The sequence below is a fragment of the Monodon monoceros genome, unplaced genomic scaffold, assembly GCF_005190385.1.
Source record: "Monodon monoceros isolate NGI ecotype Baffin Bay Population unplaced genomic scaffold, NGI_Narwhal_1 Super_Scaffold_20, whole genome shotgun sequence".
Classification (NCBI taxonomy): Eukaryota; Metazoa; Chordata; class Mammalia; order Artiodactyla; family Monodontidae; genus Monodon; species Monodon monoceros.
In genome coordinates this window covers 36,793,554-36,819,577 of record NW_021703777.1, presented here as the reverse complement: position 1 = coordinate 36,819,577, position 26,024 = coordinate 36,793,554, and the positions used below count along the sequence as shown (strand labels likewise).

Sequence of the window (26,024 nt, the reverse complement as noted above, 5' to 3'; positions counted from 1 at the left end):
TGTTGACAAAATGCATTGAAATTTTGCCATTCTGATATTTTTGAAATTAACCTTTGGAAATACTTGGAAAAAATTTGATTAGCAGTGCATCCCCAAACCCTTAATTTTCAGAGAACAATGTCTCTATAATGCATGAGACAATATGAAAAAATTAAATATGATGTTGAATGTGAGGCCAATTTGTTCTCTGGCTTTATTTTGTAAATTATATGCTGTTTTATTATTGTTGTTGTTTACTAAGAGGTGATAGCATCCATAGAAACCTACAATTTTTTTGCTTGTACTTCACATAACACTGGCTGTTTTCCAAGTATCATTCTCCATAAAAGGGAAAAAATGTTTTTCTATCTCAGTAATTTTCCACAGATATGCTTCAGAATTTACTTTATATCTTGCAATTTATCATTAGAGCTCTACTATTAATGAAGACTCAAACTGTTTTGAAGGAAATAATGCTTAAAAAATTAAGACCTTGCAATGGTATGAGTAAAAATTGATAACCCTACTTAGAACATTTAAATATTTTTCTGTAAGCTCTAATTAAATGGGTAGTACACTAGGGCTAGTTTTGACCTGATTTGTAATTGGAAATAAGGAAACATTTTGCCCTTGAAATTATTAACAGTATCAGAGGTGTTCACTGAAATATCCTCAGGTCTGTACCATGAATTTTGCTTGGAAACTGAACCTAAATTTCGGTGACCACAGTTTTCCTTGAGCAACTTGTTTTAAAGTTTAAGCACAAACAAGTATTTCACTGTATAGCTTTAAAATATGATACACACATCTTTATATGATACACATATAATACTTCACTTCTGATTAATTGTTTTGCTTTTTAGTTCATAATTTTGACAATTTACAATTATTTTTTTCCAAGGAAAAAAAATCTACTTAGGTGACTATTTTCAGAAATTTCCACACAAGAAATTCAGTAAAATATTTTTAAAAATATATTCGTTAAGAAAAATAGCAGTCTATTTCACTGAGAAAGTCCTAGTTACGTGACGTAGTCTGTACTTTGAGCAACGCTGGTCTCCTGTCCCAAATCTTCCCTTGGGAATGTACTCAGAGATGTATTTGGGGAAAGAGGGAGAAGAGGTTGTAGGTAAATTAGTGAGACTTCAAAACCAAACAATTTTAAGCAACACTGAGTGGAGTTAGCAATAATTGTCTTTCAGCTCACCTTGGCTTTTTATTGATTAGTGTTTTCATGACCATACAGTTCTTATCATTTGTTCTTTTCAATAATTTTTTTTTTTGCTGATAAAATAACACATGTTAGAACATCTGGAATAATGCGTGCGTTATAAAACAACACTTGGTTGAACATCTGGAAAATATAGAAAAGTACCAAAGGAGAGCAAAATAATTTCCAATCCTAGCATTCACAGTAAGCATTGTTAAAATTATTGTGTTTTTCAACCTAGTATCTTATTTATCTGACTTTTTACCTGTATGAAAATAGAGATACCATATATATAAAATTTGTATATTTCCTTGTGTATAATAAAAGCTCATATTAATAAATATTCTTCAAAATCCTATTGTAGTGATTGCATCATAAGGAATATTATCCATACTCCTATAAGCAATGAGCATGTATATCGTAGCATACCATTACCAATATTTTTCCTAAATATTTAAAAATCTTTGCAAAGCTTTTCATCAAAAATATGATTATCTTTTAATTATTATTTTGTAATTATAAGAGGAGTTGAAATTTTCATATGCTAAATATTTGTATTTCTTTTTTGAATTAACTGTGCATCTACTTTAATGTAGATTTCTTTAACCTATTCTTAAATTTTACATTAAGCTTTTTCTTAATCTATTAAATTCACTAGGCTTTTCTTAATCTACTTTTTAATTTTTGCAGAAGTTAATCATGCCAGGTATTTTATTTCAGAGAATTTATTTCTGGGAAGGCAAAAATTCATATCAAATGCAAATATATAGAAGATCCCAATGAAATGTACACATACTTTCAATTACATATAAACAAATAAAATTGAATGATGTGACCTACTTGGTTAACTTAAAATCACAGACGCTTGAAGTGTTAACCCTAGCGCCAAAGCATTGCTACCAACCCGAGCTAACATCTAGAAGGTGTATACAATTTACTGATACATTGTGTCTTTTAAAATGTGTGCAAATCCACCATCATCTAGAGTAGTATTAAAAAATAAAAATAACACTGCATAGATACTTATGTTCAAGCAGAAATTAAGAGTGGAAAATGTATACTGGTTATAATATATACATACTTATATACACATATATATGGATTGAAGATGACTATGATACTTTCACTCCAGTGATAATTACATCTTAAGGTTGCTTTTTAAAATTTCACCTTTGGAAAGAATTTTAGATTCACAAATAGGTAAATGGAACATTAAGCCCCATAAAGGATTAACAAACAGAGTGAAACTTGATCCATGTGGCTGAAAGTCAATATTGAGTTTATTCATTTATCAAATTATACATTTAATAAATTGTTTTGGAGCCCCTTCAATTGCAAGGCTCAATACCAGACTCTCAGAACTGAAGTATTATGAATTAGAACAAATGGCTTCTCCAGTTAGAAATCATGTAACCTTAGTACGGAGAATTTAGTTCATATCTATATAAATGTCTCCAATTGTTTTAATCACATTCTTAGCAATGAGTCTATTATTTCCACTGAGACTCACAGAAAAAAGTTTTTCTAAATCTTCTCCCCGTCTTTTGCTAACTCACTGAGGAATCAAGATCTATATCCATGGATGAAATTCACAGATGAGAATTTCATATCTGTGATTGGCAGTCGAAGTGAGAGTCAGGGGTCAGACACACAGCATCATTGGCAGAGATAGGGAATCAAATGAAAAGTCAGGGGATAATGGCCAGTTGTGCTTATAATTCTCTTTTTTCCCTGCTTTCAGGCAGAAACACACTCCAGTGGCTGTCACTCACCCTCATTACTAGGACTGTTTCTGCTGGGGCTGGGAGTGACACAGCAGGGTATAACTGTCCGAATTGCTAAGCATCCTCCAGGCAAAGACAATAATTAAAATATTCTGATCTCAAAATGGTAACTTTTTACAGGTGGATCAAAAAACAGAATAAATTTTAGTACTGTGTCACGCCAAGCAAAGCATCTTTTTCTTTTGTCATTTATTTATTTCTGCGACTTATATGTCGTACAGCCATGCATATGCATGTTAATGTGTGGCAAATTTTCCTATATGCACAGTATACAACTTTAATGTGCATTGTTATATATCAAAGAAAGACAGCCTTCTATAAAAACTCCTGTATATGTGTATTATTGACTAATTGTTCCCAAGCACTCACTAGCATACTACACTAATTGTATGTCTCTGAGGTCAAATTAAATGTAATATGTCCTTTTTGCATTTGTAGATATGGGAGGCAGTTAAATGAGACTGAATTAATATTTACAGAATTTCTCTTTTAGCCTAACATAGTGCTAGTATATTAACTTCATTTCATTTAATTCTCACAAAAATTTACTAGATAGGGATTATTATTTCTAAAGCATGACTAAAGATACTGAGTTTCCAGAAGTTATGTGCTTTCCCAGAAGTTAAACAGCTAATATAATATAGAATTGCGATTTCAGAAGGGTTTTCTCTGATTTCCTGAGCCTATGCTTTTTCAGACATAAATTGCTTAAAGTGATGATTGACCTAGGCTAGACCTAGAGGTGTAAGAAAGTCATTGTTTCCCAAATAGTGATATGTTCTCTTTAAAGTGAGAAGGCTCATCTTGTTTATTCAAGAGATCTGTAAACATTAGGGAACTGATTTGATGGCATCCCTCACCCACGCCACCCCCAAATTCACTTGTATTGAAATGTAAAACACCAATGCTGGCTGTTCAGCTGGTTGGCTTAAAGTTATTTCACTTCTCTGACCTTGCACCTGTTCTGTTAATTTGCATCAATGCTAGAAGAGTTGTATTTCTCAACCTAGGACATTTGTATAAAATTCAGAGATCACAAACTCAAATGCCTAGAGTTTTCAGAGCTTTGTGAATGAGATTGGATGTGAAAGAATAGGAAGTGCGGGGCCTGTTGGAGGCTGCACGCTCCTCACAAAGGAGATTGTTTTTGAGCCCCTTCAGTTGCAACATGCAGTACCTGGCTCTCAGAACTGGAGGGCTGTGAATTAGAACAGTTGGCATCTGTTCGGATCCACTTAAAAACAAACAATGACAATGTCTTAAACAAAATACTTCGATATGAATTAGTCTAACCCAAGGCTGCAAGTTTACAGCACTTAGTGAAAATTAAATTGTTTATAGATTATTTGAGCACCTTAGCAGTCAGTATAATGCTGAAATATTATCAGAATTCAGTTAAATAATACTTAATGGTCCATTTTCTTAATTATTCCTTCTGTGAACCACACTAGTTTTTTCAAAGAGAATGAAGCAGTGCAGTCACTGATACTTGTTTTCAGAAATGCTCCTCTAAGCATAAAAATGCTTTATAGATCTCCAGCATTTCAAAGTTGATTTTAGAGATTATAAAGGTTTTAAAGTGTATGAGTTGTTTTCGACCAGTGAGGGGGCGGGGAGCGGGGCTGATAAGAGAAACAGGCAAGCAAGGAGGTACTGCTGGGGTTTCCTAAAGCTAACCCTTAGGTGGCAGGGCCATCTGGGGTGTTAATTTGGCCGTTGAGACTGGCCAGGCTTGTGTCTTCTTCTGTGTGTTCCCCTGAAGGTATGATTTGGGGTAAGAGGCTCCCCTTCCAGGACAGAGCACAGAGGAGGACCTCTGGGGCAGATTCTCACATGTGGCTCTTTTCCCTTTCCTGGGACTCATACTCAACCATGATGTGCCCGGTGGCCTCACTGTGTGCGCTGAGCAGACTCAGACTGTTATGCGCTTGCTTGGAATGAAAACTCAGGCTCTGCGGACCATTTCTCCATCTTTCATTTTGTTTTTGCTATTTTTCCCTATTCAGCAGTACGGTGTGAATAGATTGGATTATGAGTTAATACAGGCCTATGGGTTGTTGCTAGGACAAAAAGCTAGGCTTTGTTTGGGGAATGACATTTGTTTGCTGGCTTTCTCTTGGAAACATAAGAGCCTTTCCCTTCTAAGCAGGTTTTTTTTTTTCCCATGATGAAACCATGGTAAATATTTCTGATTCATTGGGTAGAACCTAGTGCTAGCTGCATTAGGTACAGTTTATGTTTCAGGGATTGACTAGGAGGCTGCTGACGGGGAATCTTCCGCTGAGCACATACTCATGTGTTAATGTTCCTGTCTTCTTATAGGAGGCGATCGAGATCGGATGACAGCAAATCATGAGAGCTACCTCCTTATGGCGAGCACCCAGAATGATATGGAAGACTGGGTCAAGTCCATCCGCCGAGTCATATGGGGACCGTTTGGAGGAGGTGAGTGTATTTTAAAATCATGGAAAAACAGAAAGGTAGGCCAAAACTGTTCATCCTTTTCCCCCAGCCCGTGTCACTATCAGCACCTACTTTCAAATGGAGAATGTTAAAATAAATAGTAAACTACTAATTTATTTGTAGACACATATCTAAGTAACTCCTAGAAGTTCAATTTAGATCAAATATCATTAATAACCAAACTTCCTCCACGAATATTTTGAATTATAAAAAGGGATAATATTTTACTTTTATCTTGGATGTTCCATTTTACTAATAATACATAGTTATGAGCCTCATATCATAAATGTAGATTAGTTAATAACCTGTAGATACAGGGCAAAAAAACATTTTGACTATTAGTTTTGGAAGAGATTTCAGCCCTCAGATGCTCAGTGGTATCAAAGAGGAGTGGCAAAGCATTGGATGAAAATATGCTGGTAATCAGAGTGACAAAAAAAAAAAAAGCTTTGCAACTTTGCAATCAGGAAAGTATTTGTGGATTTGATAATAAGTTTCTTTTAAAATTGTTAGCTAATACAGTGTAGAGAATATATCATGTGAAGAATAAGCTACATGGTGCTATGAATAGAGCTAAAAGGAAGAAGGAAGGATAAAAGATGTGATCTTTTCTATCAAGTAATATAGAGTGATATAAACAGAAAACATATTTAAAGAAAAATCCAATAAATGGAACCAAACAGATAAGGACCCCAAAATATTCATCTATAACCAACACGTATTTCCAAGAATGTAAAGCCTAGTTATTTTATGTTGATGTAGTTAAAATAAATGATATAAATCAAATTCATATCTATTAAAGCAATTAGAACTTTCATATTTATTTTATATTCTCTTTTGCATATTGTCAGCCCCCGAATTTAGAAGTGATTTTTTTTTCCCTTAACATATCCGATGTTTCTTAAGCTGACTGACCTCTTTACATTTTAGAATAACTTCAAAAGCTTAGTTTAAATAGTTGAAAAGTTAAGCTAAACTTAAAATAGTAAAGATTCATGGAAGACATGTTGATATTTTACAAGAGTAGTGGTACATGTCTGCAAACTGCCTGTCCTTTAGCAGGATCTCCTCTTGGGGAAGGGGGAGGTTCCTAACCGGGGTGACCATTCATCCCAGTTTGCCTGGTAACAGTGTAGTTTACTACTGTTGTCCCAGGCTAATTATTGACAGTGCTACCTCTCACTCTCACGGTGTTCTAGTTTGGGTGACAACTTGTATGGTCGCCCTATTCATATACTAAAATGGCTAGTAAGTGACTTCAAAATGTTTGAAGAGGCCGGTGGGCTGAGATCCCATCCCAGTGCCTTAGCAGAGGGGTCTTCATCATGACTATTCATGAGAGATACATACTCAGCTGCGAGAGGTCTTCTGCTACCCTCAGGGTCAAGGATTTTTGGGGAAGCCTAAGGATATGTCTTTTCAAATTTCCTGTTTCCCCTCCATTATCAGGTTTCTGAGGCTCCTGAGTTCAGGAAGATTCTTAATATCTGCTGAAAGTGGTACTTTTGTTGGAGGATTATTTCTATCAAGGATTATTTTCTCCCATTCCTCCTCTTCCATCTGTCCTTTTCTCAAGAAAAATGAATGAGATCCAGTTTACTTCACCAAATCAGTGGCCACAGGAGGTCCTATCAGCCCAGGAGTATCACAGGTGATCCTAGTGGGATCTATGTGTTAACCTTCAAATTTATGAACCTGGAAGGAATACTCTAGTAGCTGATTGGTTTGTATACTTTATCCTGCAGAATGTGCTTCAGGGATTTTGCAAATGCCTGATTCAAATTTACTTTTAAAGAGATATATTTTAGCATAGAGCACTTACAACAGAAACAATACCCTGAAGAATAAATCTTCTCCTGCCCTCTTTGCTTTAATTGAAGAGTGTTAATGAGATTGTAAGGCAAGCTCTTAAAGTACTCATTCAATTTGCAAGAAATCTTTTGTAATTCATCTGATATCGGAATTTCCTAAAGTTGTTAGAGAATACACAACCAAACCGAATGCTGACCCTGATAGAAAATTGCAAACGTCACCCATAATCTCATGTTTCAAATGTTTGTATTAATATAGCCCCTCTATACTTACTGATTGAATTTTAAAGAAATGTTACAAATTTGAGTTGTAAACAATAAACTTATATGACTGAGGAACATTTTATTTATATATTGGGGTTCCACTTAGTATTTCATTAAAAATAAGTTTTTCACCAATTAAGAATATTTTACTTTAATTTTATTTATTTATTTTTTAACATCTTTATTGGAGTATCATTGCTTTACAATGGTGTGTTAATTTCTGCTGTATAACAAAGTGAATCAGCTATACATATACATATATCCCCATATCTCCTCCCTCTTGCGTCTCCCTCCCTCCCACCCTCCCTATCCCACCCCTCTAGGTGGGCACATAGCACCGAGCTGATCTCCCTGTGCTATGCGGCTGCTTCCCACTAGCTATTGATTTTACATTTGGTAGTGTATATATGTCCATGCCACTCTCTCACTTTGTCCCAGCTTACCCTTCCCCCTCCCCAAGAATATTTTAAAACCACTCAATTAGTTCAGCCTCACATTTTGTAGAATAGGTCATTAAGACCCAGAGAGAATGAATGACTTGCCAAGTGTCGTACTGTGAGTAACATAAGTAGGAAGAAAACTCGTGTGTTTTCACTGTGAGCTTCTTCCTGCTTTATTGTACAATAGCTTGATCTATTACTTCTACTATGGTAGTGAAAAACCCACAGTTACAAGTCCATGCCTTATTGATAGTATATTCTTCAGTATATGAAAAACAAAAGTGTTTAAAAGTTGACAAGTAGGATGAATATAGTTGAGTTCTTCAAAAATATCTGAATTAATACCATCAAGAAAGTGAAAAGACAGCCCATTGAATGGGAGGAAAGTATGTCCAGATCATATGTCTGATTTTGGACTTCTACCCATAGTATGTAAATAACTAACAACTCAAAAATAAAAACAAATCAAAACTTTGACCCAGTTAGAATCAATTTAAAAATGGGCAAAGAATCTGAATAAACATTTCTGTAAGGAAAATATACAAATGGCCAATAAGCACATGAAAAGATGCTCAGCGTTATTAGCCATCAGGGAAATACAAATCAAAAGCACAGTGAGATACCATTTCTTTCATACACACTAGGATTGCTAGAATCAAACAGTTCCGTAATAACAAGTATTGGCAAGGATGTGGAGAAATTGAACCCCCCCCCCCATATTGGTAATGGGAATTTAAAATGTAGCTGTTTTAGAAAACAGTCTGACAGTTCCTCAGATGATTAAACATAGAGCTACCATATGACCCAACATTTGCACTTTTAGGTATATACCCAAGAGAAATGAAAAATGTATGTCCACACAGAAACTTGCACATCAATATTTATAGCAGCATTATTCCTAAATGCCAATAAGTAGAAACACCTAAATGTCCATCAATGGACAAATAGATACACAGAAAGTGGTATAGTCATACAATGGATTGTTCAGCCATAAAAAGAATGAGGTATTGATACATGCTACAACGTGAATGAACGTTGAAAACATTGTGCTAGATGGAAGAAGCCAGTCAGAAAAGACTATATATATATACATATATATATAGAGAGAGAGAGAGAGAGATATATCGTTCTATTTATAAGAAAGTACAGAACAGAGAAATCCATAGAGACAGAAAGTAGATTTGTGATTGCTTAGGACTGGGATGGGAAAATAAGGAGTTTGCAGTGGGTTGGTAGCCAAAACATATGAGATCTTTTTTTAGATGATAAAATGTTCTAAAATTAACTGTGATGACCATTGCATATATCTGAGTATATTAAAAACTATTGAATTGTACACTTTAAACAGGAGAATTCTATGATATGTGAATTATATCTCAGTAAAGCTGCTAAAAAACTCCTGAATTGTCATAATTGCTTTTCATTAGAGAATACATTTCCCCTTCCTATCTTAGTCATAGAATCCAAGACAGTTAATCCTAAATAAAAACCTATTGGCTTCCAACCTCCTTCCCACTGCTCAAAGATTGTTGTGGTTGTTGATTAAATGGCATCTGTAAAGACATTTGGAAGGTGACTTTTCATCCTGATTTATCAAGCTCTGTATACCACCTCCGGATACATTTTAAATGTGTTTATTGTAGAGAGGGCATTTCATTGTCTATATTGCAGTTCTACAACCTGTGTTTCTAAATAGTTAAAGTTTTTCATGAGGCACTGAAGCTTATTCAGGTTGTTTATACATGTAAGATATTCCCTCTTTACCATTTCAATATTAGACATTTGATTAAAACATAGGTGACACCTGAGGAGTTTGCTTAGTTTTTCAATATTTAGAAATTAAAAACTGTTAAGTGAAATCATAAAATATAGGGCTTTGATATTTCTTTTTATGAAAAAGACCAAAGTTACTACAAATACTCAGATGAAGGAGGGGAACCAGGGGAAATGCAAAATGTAGACACCCTCTCTTAACAACCAAGCCTGATAACTTAGTTCAGTATTGAATCTAGATACCTCAACTTTCATTTATCTGATTAACCCCCCTGTAAACAGATGCTTCCCTATTAATGATGCTGAGAAGCACATGGTTTCTGCTTAAAAGTCCAATCCAGAAGTTGGGATGTCAAAACATGTATTTAACTTTGGAAACGTTTAGGGTTCTGTTTTTGTTTGTTTGGGTTTTTCTTGTCTTTTTCACTGGGCTTCTGTTGGATTGTTTTTGAGGCAATGTATATGGAAGTACCCAGTCCGGGATCTGGGGAGGGTGAAAATTCATTAATTGTTCATTAGATCTGAGGGCATAGCCTAACTTTAGCTGCTAACAAAATCAGGTCCTTCCTGTATATTTCTGTCTCCTTATGAAAAGAGTTGAGTCAGAGACTTACCAAGGCAGTAAAAATACTGAATGTGAATAATCCTCATGATGAGTAATTAGCACATGGGCAAGCAGTGGTTAATTAAGAAGCTGTGTGGTCTTGCCCCTGACACAGACCACTGTGTGATCTGTGGTAAGTGATATTACCCCCTCACCTTTAGGTTCCTCACTTGTGAAATAATGTTGGACAAAACTCTTTTAACTAAGATTCATTCCAACTCCAAAGTCCTGCGATCACATGTGTTCCCTCCATACCAATGCTCAGAGAAGTGATGTTTTCAGTGGGCCAAGGTGCCTCTTGTCCAGCGCTGCCACTGTCTTGGTGGGACTGAGTTATACTTCACAGTTCCTTATTTTCCTAGCAGCCTGCTGTGACACAGAAAGCAAAAACAATGGTCGAACCATGGGGCAGAAATAATAATGATTCCCTCAGTGACAAAATTTTACCTATCTGGGCATGCTAGTCAGAGTAATGATGTTTCTAAAGGGAGTATCTTTTTAATACTCTTCACAGCTTTTTTAAATGCTCCTGCTAAATAGCTAGGAAGGTACCCAGAGGCCTTAGGGGTCAGTTGGGGTTAAAGCACTAGCATTCCAAATGTGCTCATGGAACAGCCAGGTGGATGAATGATTAACCCAGTGAGTAAATTGTTCAGTGACTGGGACCAAGGGTGTTGGTAGACATAGGGGCTGGGCTGCAGCGGGTGCATGCACAATCAGGGGAGAAGATGAAAGCAGGATTGGTTCAAAAACCATAGCCAGACAAATACATATGTATAAAAACGTATAAACACACACACATATGAGTTAACTTGTTTTGTGGTTATGCCTGCAGAATCTTTGCTGCTAAATTTTGAACAGTTTTCTATTTCACACACATATGTTTTAACGATATGCACATTTACATCAGCACTCACAAATAGATTCAGTTGCAAAGTATCTGAAAAAAAAATCTTGTATAGGAAGAGAATAAATGCAGAAAGGAAGGGGCAAAAAGTTGACCCCCTCAGGGCTGGTTTGGGGCTGTTTGGTTTCTGGAGGGACTGAGGCAGCCAGCTGTAAAGGTATGTACAAGACCAGAGCCGGCAGGGGAGTCACTGTAAAGGCAAAGGAAGAAACAAGGGGTTCAGGTGGCCGCGGGGCACTCTCCCTGCTCCCCTCACACTGTTGTGACTGCACCTGCTGCATGTGACCGGCGGGCACTGAAGGCAGCCGCAGCCACAGCGTGGTGACGAGGCAGCTGCAGCCCTGCCAGCTCCCGCCCAGCTCTCTTTGAGAAAAGGGGAGCAGGAACTGGACTAGCGGGGGAGAAACTCCCTGCAGAGCTGCTTCCTACACGGATCCGAGGAGGAGCCTCTCCCGGAACGGGCATTGGACTGTTCTGACGTGGCGATTCCCTCGGGAGCCCCGGGAGTTTGAAGACCGAAGGGAGAAGCCCGCAGAGAGCATCAAAGGCTGAGGGGTGCTATAAAAGGAACAGGGGAGTTCTTTGAAAAGAATCTGTTATGCACCGAAATGCTTTCTGGAGAAGGTGCCATTATCTGCCTCCCCTTTTGCTCAGATAAAAGGAGCCAGCAAGGACAGTACTGAAATATCCCTCAGGGGCCTTTTGGTCATTGTTCCTCTTTCCCCTGCTCACGGCTATTTGCTGACCTTTCCAGAGAATCTCAGTCCCCCCAGTTCCAGCTGAGAAGACAGTTCTTAATAAAAAAAAAAAAAAAAGAAAGAAAAGTCTGCTGTTGGAATGGGAGGTGCCGCTTGCTTGCTGTGGTTCTTTTTACTGTGACATTTTGGAATGTCTGCAGAAAAAAATAATAATTAAAAAAACCTCAAAAACTCCCGGGATTAGGCAAGAAAAAAGGAACTTTTTTGCCAAAAAGAAGTAAATGAGAGGTGGTAACTTATCCCTGATTCAGGACCTGGATGATCAAAATCTTCAAGTTCTAGGAAACAGCACTTCAACAAATAAACAAACATGAGAAGGAGTAGCTGTGGGATCCCGATATCACAGAGAGACAGGTTTTAAAGGGAGCCAGAAACGGGTTCAGAATTTGGGGGCTGTATGATGCCTGAAGACAGAAGTACTGGCGGGCGCCCCTCAGGTGCCTTGGCGTCTACTCCTTTCATTCCTAAAACTACATACAGAAGAATTAAACGGTGTTTTAGTTTTCGGAAAGGTAGGTACATAATATGTTCATGTCCTTTTAAAATATCTTTCTGATGCTTTAAGGTCAGTTTACGCTCAGATAAAGTGGGAGTTTGGAAGCCAAGAGCTTAAAACTGTACAAGAATGGTTTATGTGTGGTTTTGCTTGTCTATACTTATTTCTCGAGGTTCCTATTGATCTGTTTATTACTGCCTGTGAATGGGCCAGGTGGGCGGGGCTTAAAGAACGGTGGTCCTAAAGGGATCACCTTGACTGCTGGAGAACAAACAAGCTGGCCGGACCATGCCGAAGGGAGGGGCCGAGACTACCTTGGGCTGTTCCCAGACTCAAATCAAGCAGCCATGCTGTTCCCGCCTTGAACTGAGTCCCTCTCAAGTCCCCGTTCAGCGCTCCCATCACATCGGCTTGGTTCTGGCTGCCTGCGCTTGCCTCTCCTCCCCTACTGAGAAAATTGTAATAATCGGATTATCTGTAGTGACCCCTTTTCAGGAGGCTTTGAACCATATTGATTAACACTAATAAGAAATAGGAGTCACCTTGGCTTTCCAAATATATCATAAGGTGGCACTGGGAGAGGGCAAAGATGTGAAGGATCAGGAACAAGGGGTGGGAAAATATAAGCTTAGGATCAATAAAAGAAACTAAGTATTTCAGGGCTTACCTGGTGGCGCAGTGGCTGAGAGTCCGCCTGCCGATGCAGAGGACACGGGTTCGTGTCCCGGTCTGGGAAGATCCCACCTGCCGCGGAGCGGCTGTGCCTGTGAGCCATGGTCGCTGAGCCTGCGCGTCCGGAGCCTGTGCTCCGCAACGGGAGAGGCCACAACAGCGAGAGGCCCGCGTACCGCAAAAAAAAAAAAAAAGAAACTAAGTATTTCAGAATTGATTTGTGTAGGGGGAGTTAAAGGGTACAACATAGGTAAAATGAAGTATTTCTATAAAATGTTTCTGTATCAACATACTTTAAAATGGCCTTTTGTTTTAAACTGGGAATAATTAAATCAAATGATTATTTAAATTGGAACTAGGTAATTATAATTTTAAAGTCATGTACTGTAAACTAATAATTTAATCAGGAGCTGCCTTGAGTCCCATCTAAGGTTGTTCTTTCTCCCTTTTTTCTTTAATTTGCCACCTATTAATCAACATTCTCTATCTAGTAATCAACAAAAAATAGAAGAGAAGAAAAACCGTATATTTAAAGCAAGATATAGTGGGAACTTTTTAAAACTAAACCTTGCTCCTTCTGAGTCTTTTCCTTTGAGCAGTTAATATCTGGCTATGATCATTATTATATATTATAAGCAAGGAATTATCATATATTATAAGCAAGGAATTCAGGTGTTACTTTATATTCCTCTCTCATCCACAAAGATAATTAAATGAGAGATATGTGTCTCATGTTTTATAGATCTTTAGAGATTTCATGGTTACTGTAAGATTGCATCATTCATAGAGAAATTGGCAATGAGAGAAACTGAAAAAGGCTAGGGATTAATTGCTTAAAGGACATCCCCTCTTCTGGTTCTCCCACCACTCAGCAACTAAATTGGGTTTATCCAAACATGTAGAGAAGGTCTACTTTTCTAGGTTATTTCTGCTCATTTGTAACATGAAATGTTCTGGGGACAATTAATTTATCTTTGAAATGCAGAGCAAAGTGTTTTTTACGTTTTCCACCTTCTCTCCTCCCATACTGGAATATAGCATGTCTTTGAAAACCCTGGCTAACACTGCTGTTCGTTATGTCCTCTTCCCTCTCTCCTTAAATATCAATGAGGGAAGGCAGTGCTGAAAAAAAAAAAAAAAAAGAAGAAGAAAATTCCCATGGGCTGGCAAATGGCAGCCAGAGAGTGGGGAACAGCTTCCATCTATCATCTCCTGTGGGCTATTTTTAAACTATTGTCTTTGCCTCTGCAAAGTCTTAGTAATCTGAAGAATGTTCAGCATTTGAGTCAAGGATTAACAGGTTTTTATTTTACAAAGTTGCATTCTGGTTACTGTCAGAACCGTAAAGGAGAGGAGGTGCAGGGGGCATTCAGCTGTGTTAAGTTCCCTCTCCCTGCTCAACCACAGTTAGGCAGTGAGGCTCTGGGAAGGAAGGCGCCAGGCTGAGGCTGGGCTGCAAGGCTGTTTCTGTGCCACACTAGCCGTTGTTTTCAGCGGCGGTGTGAAGCCCAGCGTGTCAGATCTTTATTCAAGGTCCTGCACTGAAAAGAATGAACTTTTCTTTCAACCCCGGGTTCCCAAACCATGCTACCTTAAGAAGAGAGTGTCGTTTTGTGCTTTGTTTAATCCCCTGGGTGCTCCAGGAGTTCCAGAAGTGGACAGGGGTTTCTGAGTTCCTCTCCCAAGCCTGTTGGAGAGCATCCACTGAAGTCCTTTCAATGAAAGCAAAAGGGAGGGTGCAGGAAGCATGGAAAAGCACCAAGAAGTGCAAAATGGTAATGTGTCTGCTTTTCCTGATCCACATTTAAAACATTTTTTACTACTGTTACGGGTCGGCTGACAGAAGAGGCAGCTCAGCACTTCAGAATGGCCCTCAGAATGAAGAGGGGAGCTCAGTTAAAGTTTCCAGAGGCCTGGTGGGATTGCAGCTTGCATGCTGTGCCTGTTGGAACTCACTGCTCTGAGTTCCTTTCTCTTACAGACCTCTTCTGTCCTTTACTGCCCTCTGTTTCTTTGTTTAGCTACTAATAAAGGTCTCCGGACATGTTTTCTCAGTGGTTTTAAAAATCTAGGCACTGTGAACCATCTATTAGGCAGGACCCTGGGGAGAGTGGTGCTTTGGATTTATGTTCTGGTGAGATAAAGATTACAATGTGTTCTTTACCCTTTGAAACTATATATTTTTTACCTCCATAAGACTGATATGTAATATACAGAGCCTAATCAATCTTTTGATTACTTGGAACACTTTGGGTCCAGATGTCAGTGTTAATTTCTAGTCAGAATGGTCTGGCTGGTTTAAGATTGTTGTGATCACAGAACATACTAAAGTAAAATTTTAAACCCTAACTTGTCTTTTTCCTGAGTCGTGCTCTTCTTGGAGATAAAGAATCATTAATTCCCCAGTGCTTTTTTTTTCCCCCTAGACAGTAACTTAGTGGTCATGCCCCATTGCTTCTTCCTTCTTTATATACTTTCAGCTCCATTTCTATTTCCATCACCTTAGTTGTCTGTGCCTTTATGGCTTTATGCACACAAGGTACTTTGACTTTAGAAGTGGCTCTTCAACACAGCATCCATCCTCACCTCTTTTCACCAACATTGTTCACAAATTCCTGCAGCACAGTTCATTTGTAAAGCGTCGTCCAGTTGGTATTCCTGAAACAGTACTAACAAGCAATGTTCCATGGCTTAGAAATTTTTCATGAGTCCCTATTGCTCCCAAGAGAATGTCCCGTTTCATGCAACTGTCAAGGGCTTCTAAGTAATTCCAACTATTTCCAATTCCCCAGACTACCCCCTCTTCCTCCCTGAACCCATCTCCTGTAACACCTCTTTGCTCTGTTCAGTGCCCCCTCTGCAGTGATGCTCTCTCTCCTCTGCAGTCTGTCCACACTCTACACTGTCTTCAAGTCATTGTTGGCTCTCATTTCTTCATCAAGGCTTCTCTGTTCACCTGTTATACTCTTTACTCTATAGCCTCTATATTTCTTATATGCTGCCACCTGGTCACCTTATCTTCATAGCTATTTTCAAGTACTTTTATGCACATTTGTGATAAGAAATATATATTTGTATTTGTTTATTTCTTCTCAAAGTTAAGAATGGCAATAGGTCTATTCAATCCAGGATTCAAGATCTATTGCAGGCTGGTGAAGTATAGTATTATTACCTATCTTTTTCTGCTAGTTCAGAGACAGTAGTGAATTAAAATAGAATACCTTTACAGAGGTGGTGGATAACACCAGCATTTTCTTTAAAGTAATTTAAAGTATTCTGATCTGTCCTCAGAACCTATTTTTCCCTGTATATGTAGATGGTATGTTTATAAGTGAAAATGTTAATACATTAAGTGATGGTTAACCTTAAAGCATAAAAAAGTTAATGTTGTATATGTTGCAGTCACATTTATCAAAATTGATTTGTCCAACAGAATGCTACTATCCAAATCCATATAATTTTAAATGGTGCTATAAATGAGTAGCTCATTAATTCACATGTCAAAGTTTTACAGAGTATCTACCAAGTGATTTTGGGGGTGAGAAGGCAAACAAAACAAGTTTCTTGGAATCTATGAGTTCACAGATTCCTTGAAGATAAAGAAACATATAAAATAAGTAATTACTTAATCTGTAATAAGCACTACAACAAATTATATACGAAGTCTGAGGAGTTTATGAATAAAGGACTCACCATGGACTCATCTGGAAAGGCAGTGATTCATCTGAACTACATGAAATCAGATTTAGTCTTTGGAAGTTTATGGAAAGACATTTTCTCTTACATGATCCTAAAAGAGTAGTCAGCATCCCTATGGGAAAAAAATGTCTGAATTGAATTAACATAACATAGTGGAAAAGGAAGACTTTTAGAGTCATATAGACCTGTGTTTATACCCCAGATCTACCACTTTCTAGATATGTGACTTCAAGTCACCTAGCATCTCTGAGTCTATTTGTAGAAGGGAGATGTCCTTGCGGAATATTTGTGAGTGTCAAATAAGAAAATACATGTAAATTGCATGGCTTGGTACCTGGATGTAAATGGTGAGTATAATTACTCTGCTGGTCTAAGACCAATGCTATTGGGTCACTATTACCACATTATTACACTTGCTTATTTTTTTCAAGCCTTTATTTTTCTCCAGTCTGACTACAAGGAGAGTCAAGATTTTACCATATATTCATTGATTATTATAGATTCTGAGCTTCTTGAATTAAGTTTTCTATCCATAGAAGATTTGTTGGCTGCTTAGAAAGTGCTAGTAACAGACTGAAGTAAGCTTTGGCTGTCTTTGTTTCTTAGTTCTGTACTAAATTGGATGTCTTTTATTTTTATTTGTCCATTTACCATGGGCAAATGTTCATTTTTAATTGAATATTATTACAATCCTGGTGACACCGTGACTTATTCTGTTAGCAGGGTTGTAATAAGCAGAAGGATAAGTAAAAGCAAATTCTTTATATGACTTAGCATATAATCTATGGCACAGAAGGGACAGGGAACTCTGAAAAATAACTGATAATAGAAAATTTAAGTAGTAACCGAGAAGTTATCTAACTTCTGCCTTTTTCATCAACAAATCAAAGACTTTTTGTTTTCACGTTTTTATAGGAATCAGTGCCACAACCTGAGAAGTCTTGATAAGTTTCATTTTACCTTGGAGTTAGCCATTTATTTCCTCTAATTGAGGAGATGAAGTATTTTATTTTAATGCATGCATTAATTCTACAAATGTTTATGGAACACTCAATCCTTACCCACTTTGGTGTTAAGTTCCAGGGAACAAGAGAGTTTACCTATGTGTCTTAATTCATTCAGGCTGCTATAACAAAATGCCACAGACTGGGTAGCTTCTAATTTATTAGAAGGAATTTATTTCTCATGGTTCTGTAGGTTGAAAGACTGAGATCAGGCCAGCATGGTTGGGAATCTGGTGAGAGACCTCTTCTGGGTTGCAGACTGTCTACTTCTTGTTGTATTCCCAAGGGGCTGAAAGGGAAGGAGTGAGAGAGCTCTCTGGGGTCCCTTTTATGAAGATACTAATCCCACTCATGAGGGCCCTGCCCTCATGACCTAATCACCTCTCAAAGTCCCTACCTCCTAAAACCATTACCATAGGCATTAGATTTTCAACATAGGAGTTTGGAAGGGACACAAACATTCAGACCGTGACACTATGGTAGACAGAGTATGAGCCTTGGAGTCTTTCATGTTCCCAGTTCAGTCCTTATGTCTGCAGTACTTTTGGAAATTTACCTAAACCTCCTTTAAGTTTATAGTATAAATATACAGTATAAATTGTTATCCAATATCACTTATAACAATAATAATAAATGTAAAATAATCGTTTTATTATAATAATTGTGAAAGTACAATCTTCTTTTGACTGGTGAGGGACGAGTCCAGTATGGGTAGGCATCTAAATAAACAATTACAAAGCAATATGTTAAGAAAGCAAAGAAGAAAATAGCAAATTTTGTGTCTGGGATGGGGGTGAGGGAATGTTAGTAAGGACTTAACACAGGAGATGATGCGAGTTGAATCTTGCAGGGTAAGTTTTCCTAGGCTGGCTCATGACAGCAGGACCTACCTTCTAGAAGGAGACGTGAAGATGTAATAAGTCATAATACATATAGGAAACAACAAATAGTTCAGTATAGTTATTGAGTATGTTGTTTGTGAGGAAGCAGCAGTAATGAGCATGGATATGGCACAGTGCCTGGCACAGAAAGGGTGCTACCTAAACATTTGTACTTTGAATAGTGGATGAAGAGGCAGAGATCAGATTGTGGAGAATTTGTATTTCATGAAAAAGAGTTTGGTTGGCCAGGGGGCACCATGGGAAGAAATGAAGCAAAAGAGAGGCATAATCTGATTTAAATATTATGAAGATCACTGTGGCAGCACTTGCCTGGTTTGGGAACCCAGCTCTATAAAAGTCATTTAAGAAATATTGAGGATCGAGATTGAAAAGAGTATTCTTGAAGGAAAGAATTACGTAAGGTGTGAGAAGTGTCAGGAAGAAGAGTGAGATTGATAGATTTAAAGGGAGTGAGCCATAAAGTAATGCAAAAAATAAATTTGGCTGTCAGTGATTTGGCAACTAGGTAGTTATTGGTAATTATAGAAAAAGCTCTTTTAGTGGAATGACGGTGTCAGAGGCCACATTGTAACAGGTTGACAAGAAGATAGAAAGTGATGAAATGGAGCCAGAGTTATACTTAGTTGGGGATCAAGGAGCAGAGTGAATAAAGGGACAAGGCACAGAGAGTACAAAGATGTTTAGTTTGTATTTATTTATCTTTTAGGATGGGTAGAATTTGAGTATATTTTTTAGATCACACTGAATGACATCACAGGCTGCCTCTAGCTATTGAGTATATGAATCACACATAAAGGAGAAACCTCACAAATCCTGAAGATATTTAGATTTTCTTTATATTTTTTTCTCTCTCCTGTCTCTCCCTCCAGTTGAAACAGCCTCCCACAGATATAATAAAATTACCTGTGCGATTTACTTTCTCAGCCTAGTGGAAAATCACGTCCTGAGTGATGCTTCATGACACCATCAATGTACTTCCAGGGGAAATATGCAGAAATTCCAAGGATGGTTTTGTTAGGGAATGTGAAACCTCTCTGAGAATTTAAATGGACATAGCTGGAACTGTTTACAAGACTCACACCACAGGGAATATTCTTGTTAATAATCTACTAATCAATGTGTCCTTTTCTCCATGCTGCTAGCTGGGGATAGATCATGACCTTGTGCTTTTTTGTTAATTTTAAAATTGGAAGTTTCACTGCTCCCTCAAAGAAAATTCTAACTAAAGCAGCTTTTAAAAAAGAATTCCCCCCTACCTTTCTGTACAAAAAAACATTCTCACACAGGAAGTTAACTCACCATCTACCTTTGTAAGTCAGAGATGTTTGGGACATTCTATTTCCAATGCTACAGAATGGGAAGTATACATCTAATCATTACCTAATTCTTTGCAAGACCAGATAAACAGCAGAAAATTACTATTTTTCCCACAGGAATTTCTAAGTATGTGTACATACTGTCTACATTTTTAAAACTCTTTTACATATTCTGTTGCTAAATAGGCATAGCTCTTTATATTAAGGAAATCATTTTTTTGCGCAAGATGCTGAGTTTTTTCCTTCTCCTTTTTTTTTCCCGACTTCCCTCCAAATTTGCCATTTTCTCAACAGAAATCACCACTTCTAGTGTGATGACAGGAATTGAGGCCAGAAAACTAGTAAGAGACGTGTTTCTTCCTCTGTAACTCAATTTTCAGCCATTATACCCACTAGGCAGTATTGTGTAATACACAAACAGAGGCTCTGAAATTCAACAGTCTTGATCAAATCCTGGCAACATCTTTTACCAGCCCTGTGACATTCAGCAAGTTACTTAATCGCTCTATACTTCCATCTCGTCCTCAGTAAAATGGTGGTACCCACCTCATAGAATGCTGAGAGTTTTAGATGAGAGAAATGCAGGTAAACTTCTAGTACCCATGCCTGGCGTACATAAATACATCCTAACTATTACCATTTTTTAGAGCACAAAAAAGATATGCTATTTTCTTCACTTTTTGAATGTATTAATATTTTAAATTACTAGGAAATGAGGACACATAATAATTGGGATTAAATAAAGTGGAAGAGGACAGGTATTCAGGAACAAGCAAAGATTTTTAAGCCTGACTAAATCTGGATATGGACTTCCATTCTGCCACTTGGTGCTGTGTAACTAACCTTAGGTGATTTATTTAATATCTCTGAGCCCAATTTCCTAAGGTATAAAATAGCTACCTTGTATATTTATTATGGAAACAAGAGAATATATGTCAAGGACTTAGTGCATATTAGGTACCTAATACATGAAAGGATGTTAGGGCTTTTGGCTTTTAGTTTCTTACTATACCTGTTAAGAAAATTCTTATCATATAGGCAAGCCTTTATGTAACAAGGGGAGAAAAAAAAAAAAAACAGAGTGCACATCTAAAGCAAGAATTACTGTGTCCTTTATCACATCCTTGAGTTTTGGGGAAAAAAGAAATCCTGAGAGTTTTAAGAAAAGAATGTTTGTTTTTCATTACTGCATAAAACCAAATCTTGGAAGTTTGGTTCTCATTTGTAGCGCTCATAGAGGTTGAACTGGAACATCTTTAGTAGATTTTCTGCTGGATTTAGGGAGAAACCTTATGTAATGTATCAGTCCAAAAGAATAAGTGAAAAATCAGATATGTAAGATTTATTCCCAAATGTTAACATTATGTTTTTTGGTTTTTGGTTTTTTTTGCTGTACACGGGCCTCTCACTGTTGTGGCCTCTCCCGTTGCTGAGCACAGGCTCCGGACGGGCAGGCTCAGTGGCCGTGGCTCACGGGCCCAGCCGCTCCACGGCATGCGGGATCTTCTCGGACCGGGGCACGAACCCGTGTCCCCTGCATCAGCAGGCGGACTCTCAACCACTGCGCCACCAGGGGAGCCCAACATTATGTTTTAATATAATTTATAAGTGCCTCTGAAAGGCTATCTCCTCAATTTTGGCAGGATAGAACCAAACATCCCAGGCAAATAAGCATCAAAGAACTTCAGGGGAAAAGATATGGTATTCTTCATTCATTACCAATTTTCAAGCTTTGTTATTAAAATACTAGAAGAGCTTCAAAATCATTATCACCACTTCATACAGAAATGAACATTGTTGCAAATAACTGAAAACCCAGTGAATGGTGACTTATACAGGGGCTTATTTTTCTCACATTGAAAAAAAATCTCCAAGGAGTTGCTGCTGGTATTGGGTCAGCGGTTCAGTGATTTCAGCCCCGTTGTCTCTGTGAATCTTTCAGCCTTTCCCTCGTGGCTGTTGTCTAATGGTCAAAAGATGACTGCTGGTCACAGGTAGCATGTCCAAGTTCAAGATGGAAAAAGTCATGATTGGCAATTCCAGCTATATCTTTCTCTTTCATCAAGATAAACAAGTCTTCCTAGAGACTCCAGAAGACTCTTGGGAAGTAGGAGAAGTATTTAATTTTCCAGCCACGAAAATAAAAATAACAAGATTAAATAGGGGTGTGAATATCTGTTGAGTTGGGGGAAAATGTTTAACACACCGTTATAGAGAAACTGCTTGTTCCAAAGTCTACAAACTAAGCTAATTTCTAATTCTGTTTAATATGCATTTGACTATTAATAACAGGTAACTCAATCTTTTTCCCTAGAAGGATTATATGGATACCATTAGTGCCAGATTTGATACCAGGTGTACAATAGTTTGGTTTGTTGTTGTGTTATTGTTTCTACTTAGGCTAAGAATATTCTCTTTGGTAGCAAGTGTTTATTGCTTGGAATGTGATGGTTTTGCATTACTGAATCCATACATAAATTATTTTACATATAGGGAGGTAAAGCATATGTTCTTACTGTTAAATTCTGAACCTGATGTTTTTGAAATATTCCCCAAACATTCTGGAGTCTTACATAGTTTCAACATGGGACACTCATTTTTCTTCCCCTTTTATGAAAATCATAAGATCATTAAAGCCACCCCATCTGGAAACATTGGAATCACATTTCCTTTGGCTCTTTTTCTCCCTCTTTTCTCATTGGTTGATCATTTTTCCAAACTACCAACTGATAATAATATATTTTAGAGGCATTGTTTCTTTTTTTCTTTTTTTTTTTTTTTGCGGAGTACGCGGGCGTCTCACTGTTGTGGCCTCTCCCGTTGCGGAGCACAGGCTCCGGACACGCAGGCTCAGCGACCATGGCTCACGGGCCCAGCCGCTCTGCGGCATGTGGGATCTTCCCGGACCGGGGCACGAACCCGTGCCCCCTGCATCGGCAGACGGACTCTCAACCACTGCGCCACCAGGGAAGCCCCGCGAGGCACTGTTTCTTAATCAGTGGGGTACCAAATGCATGCACCAAGAAATGCATCATTTGTAGGTAATTAAAAATCATTGATAAAACTGATCAAAATTGTTTTGATTTTTATTACCCCCATGTGCTGACAATTCTAGGCAATGTGTAATCATATATGCCTCCCTGTTAGGACAAACCACCATGACCCTGTCTCCTCACTTTTAGTATGCACTGCTTCGTATTTCCAAGACTTCTCTTTCCAATAAATTAATAGTTTAATATTTTAAAGAGCCAACACTGTCTGAAATATTTTATATCGATGAAAATTCTGCATTTCTTTTCATGGTTTTATTCCTTTGATTATAATCATGGCATCATCTCTTGATTGAAAAAAAAGGGTGAACAGAGACATGAATAATATTTAAACTAAATGAAAATTGGGCATAAATTTACACTTGTAACAGAAGTAGAATTTGACTATTATCTACAGAATATTTCTGTTTTTAAGTTTTTGGATATGTTTTTTCCCAAAAGGAAAAAATAAAAGAAAACCTAAAACTGAAATTATGTTTATTGCAATATTTCTTATTTCAAAGTGGATATCTCAAACTCCGTATTTCCATTTCAGTTTTGGGCTAAATATGGAATACAGGGGGAAAGGACAGCACAAGGTAAACCCTTTTCATTTGAAGAATTGTACATAATGAATTTAATTCTGTAATAATGTTAAGTACCAGACGTGAAATGCTTGCTAGCATTCCAATCTTTGTTTTTCCTTTACATTGAATTTTAAAAGAAAGCAAACAAAGTGAGAAAAGATGAATTTCTCAAATTCATTGTGATCCTTTATTTCTCCAGGCATTTTTGGACAGAAACTGGAAGATACTGTCCGTTATGAGAAGAGATACGGACACCGTCTGGCTCCAATGTTGGTGGAGCAGTGCGTGGACTTTATCCGACAAAGGGGGCTGAAGGAAGAGGGTCTCTTCCGACTGCCAGGCCAGGCTAACCTTGTCAAGGAGCTGCAGGATGCCTTTGACTGTGGAGAGAAGCCATCCTTTGACAGGTAGATTTCAAGCTTTCACTAACCATCCTTCACTGAGACACTCAAACTCAACCAAAAGGTTGCAGTAAACTGAGATGACATAATCTTAATTGATGTTGTAACAGTTTAGAAGATGGATTATATGGCCTCACAAAGATGGATTGTTTCTAAGTTACAGAGTCAAAAATTTGATACTTTAGATGTCTTTCTCTGCCATACTCCCCCCCAACCTTAAAACATTATTATTTATTCTTTTCCTTTGGCCCTAAATTAAAACTGTATTAAACTTTTACATTGGAAAAGTAAATTTTCAGAATAGGAGTCTTCTCTTGTTTGATGTTTCTTTGAATTCTTTCAGCTAAGGGATATTAAAAGTGTTGATAAACAGAGATTGGGATATTGGCAATGTAATTAAAAGCATTATATTTTTAAATATATAGCTCCATCTTAATCTAAAATAGATTTGCAAAGAAACAAGGAGAAGTATATAGTATGGTGAAATTCAGGAAATAATGGAAGTTTCAGAGAAGAATGCATAAAGCATCCATAACTCCACTAACTGAGTTGAACACTGATAATATTTTGTAAATTACCTCCTCCTGTTCAATTTTTTTAATTCAGTAGAAAAATAGAGTCATTTATCCTAATATTATTAACTCAACATTTGTAGCAGGGTTTTTTTCATATCAAGAGTTGAAAAATGGCCTTTTATTCCAGCATATTCTAACTTAACATCTGATCATTGGCAACCTCTGTAAGCATAATTTTTAATAACTATTTCACTCTATAGGTATATTGTTCATAATTGCTTCAATAAATTTGGACATTTAAGTCGTGACTTTATTACTGTTACAAGTAATGTTGTAGTGAGTACACATTGATATAAATATTTTCTATTTTTGGAATATTTTTTCAGGAGAGATTCTCAGTATTGGACTTGTGGATAAGAATAGTTTTGATACTTGAAAATTGCCTGCTTAAGTAGTATTTCTCTTTGAAAGTATAGAATTATCGTGTGGATAGACAGATCTACAGGACAGATAGACAAGAAGACTCTTGAATACATGATATGAGATAAAGGAAGCATCATTGAGAGTATGGGCTTGTTCCAATCCAAAAAATTCATGGTAACTCATTTGATGCCCCTTTACTGGTCACATTAACAAAACCCCAAACAGTGATACAATCATGCTGGCAAGGTGTGTTGAGGTAGGTGCCCTGATGGTGAGAGTACAGATCATCATAGTCTTTCTAAAGAAATTTGGTAATGCATTTCAAGACCCTTTAAGCAGGCAAGTCCAGTCCTAGAAAAAAATCAGATATTTGGAAAAAAATGAAGCACAAATTTGCTTATTACAATTTCCATAATAGTGAAGAATGAATTCCAATCTATTATCTCTAGCAATAGACTGTGGTTAATATAATATAATAAAATGTTATTCACTTATTAAAATTTTGGGAAAATGCTGATTAGATAATAAGTAGAAAAATTAGACAGGATAAATTAATTGATCAAAATGCCACCTTTTTACAAAAAGTGTCACAGTTTATGAAGATTCATAAATTCCCTCTGAGAGAGAAAAATTAAATGTGGTGGTAAAGAAATGAATTCAAAACTAGGGTCAGAGAACAAATTTCAAAAATGCAGATATATTTTTGGTTGGGGAGCCACATGTCTTATTCTATACTTTGAAAAAAAAAAAAAAAAAGATCCACAGCTCCATAGTTCAGCCCTGTCCGCAAGATATAAACAATGGTTTATCTAGGAGAAATGTAATTTTTTGTTCCAAAATTAGAAAAAAGTTTGTCAATGGAATCCTCAAAATAAAATATCAGATTATGGGATAAACAACATCCTATACAATGAACTCATGTGACATTGATAAATTTCAGTGGTCTTTTTCTTTACATTTATGTATGGCCTAAATATATGCAGATGA

At 37.2% G+C, this 26,024-nt stretch overlaps 1 protein-coding gene across 9 annotated transcripts in view; it reads left to right on the top strand.

The window, feature by feature from the left end:
• ARHGAP24 (Rho GTPase activating protein 24) overlaps positions 1-26,024 on the top strand; it is a 518,868-nt gene that overhangs the window by 434,202 nt on the left and 58,642 nt on the right. For 8 of the 9 annotated variants that reach the window (XM_029234798.1, XM_029234801.1, XM_029234799.1 and 5 more), the window contains 2 exons: positions 5,296-5,418; positions 23,898-24,105. In XM_029234798.1, the coding sequence (XP_029090631.1) occupies positions 5,296-5,418; positions 23,898-24,105 (331 nt within the window). Of the gene's footprint in view, positions 1-5,295; positions 5,419-10,996; positions 12,506-23,897; positions 24,106-26,024 lie in introns of those variants that run through there. The other variant, XM_029234802.1, reaches the window with a different exon arrangement.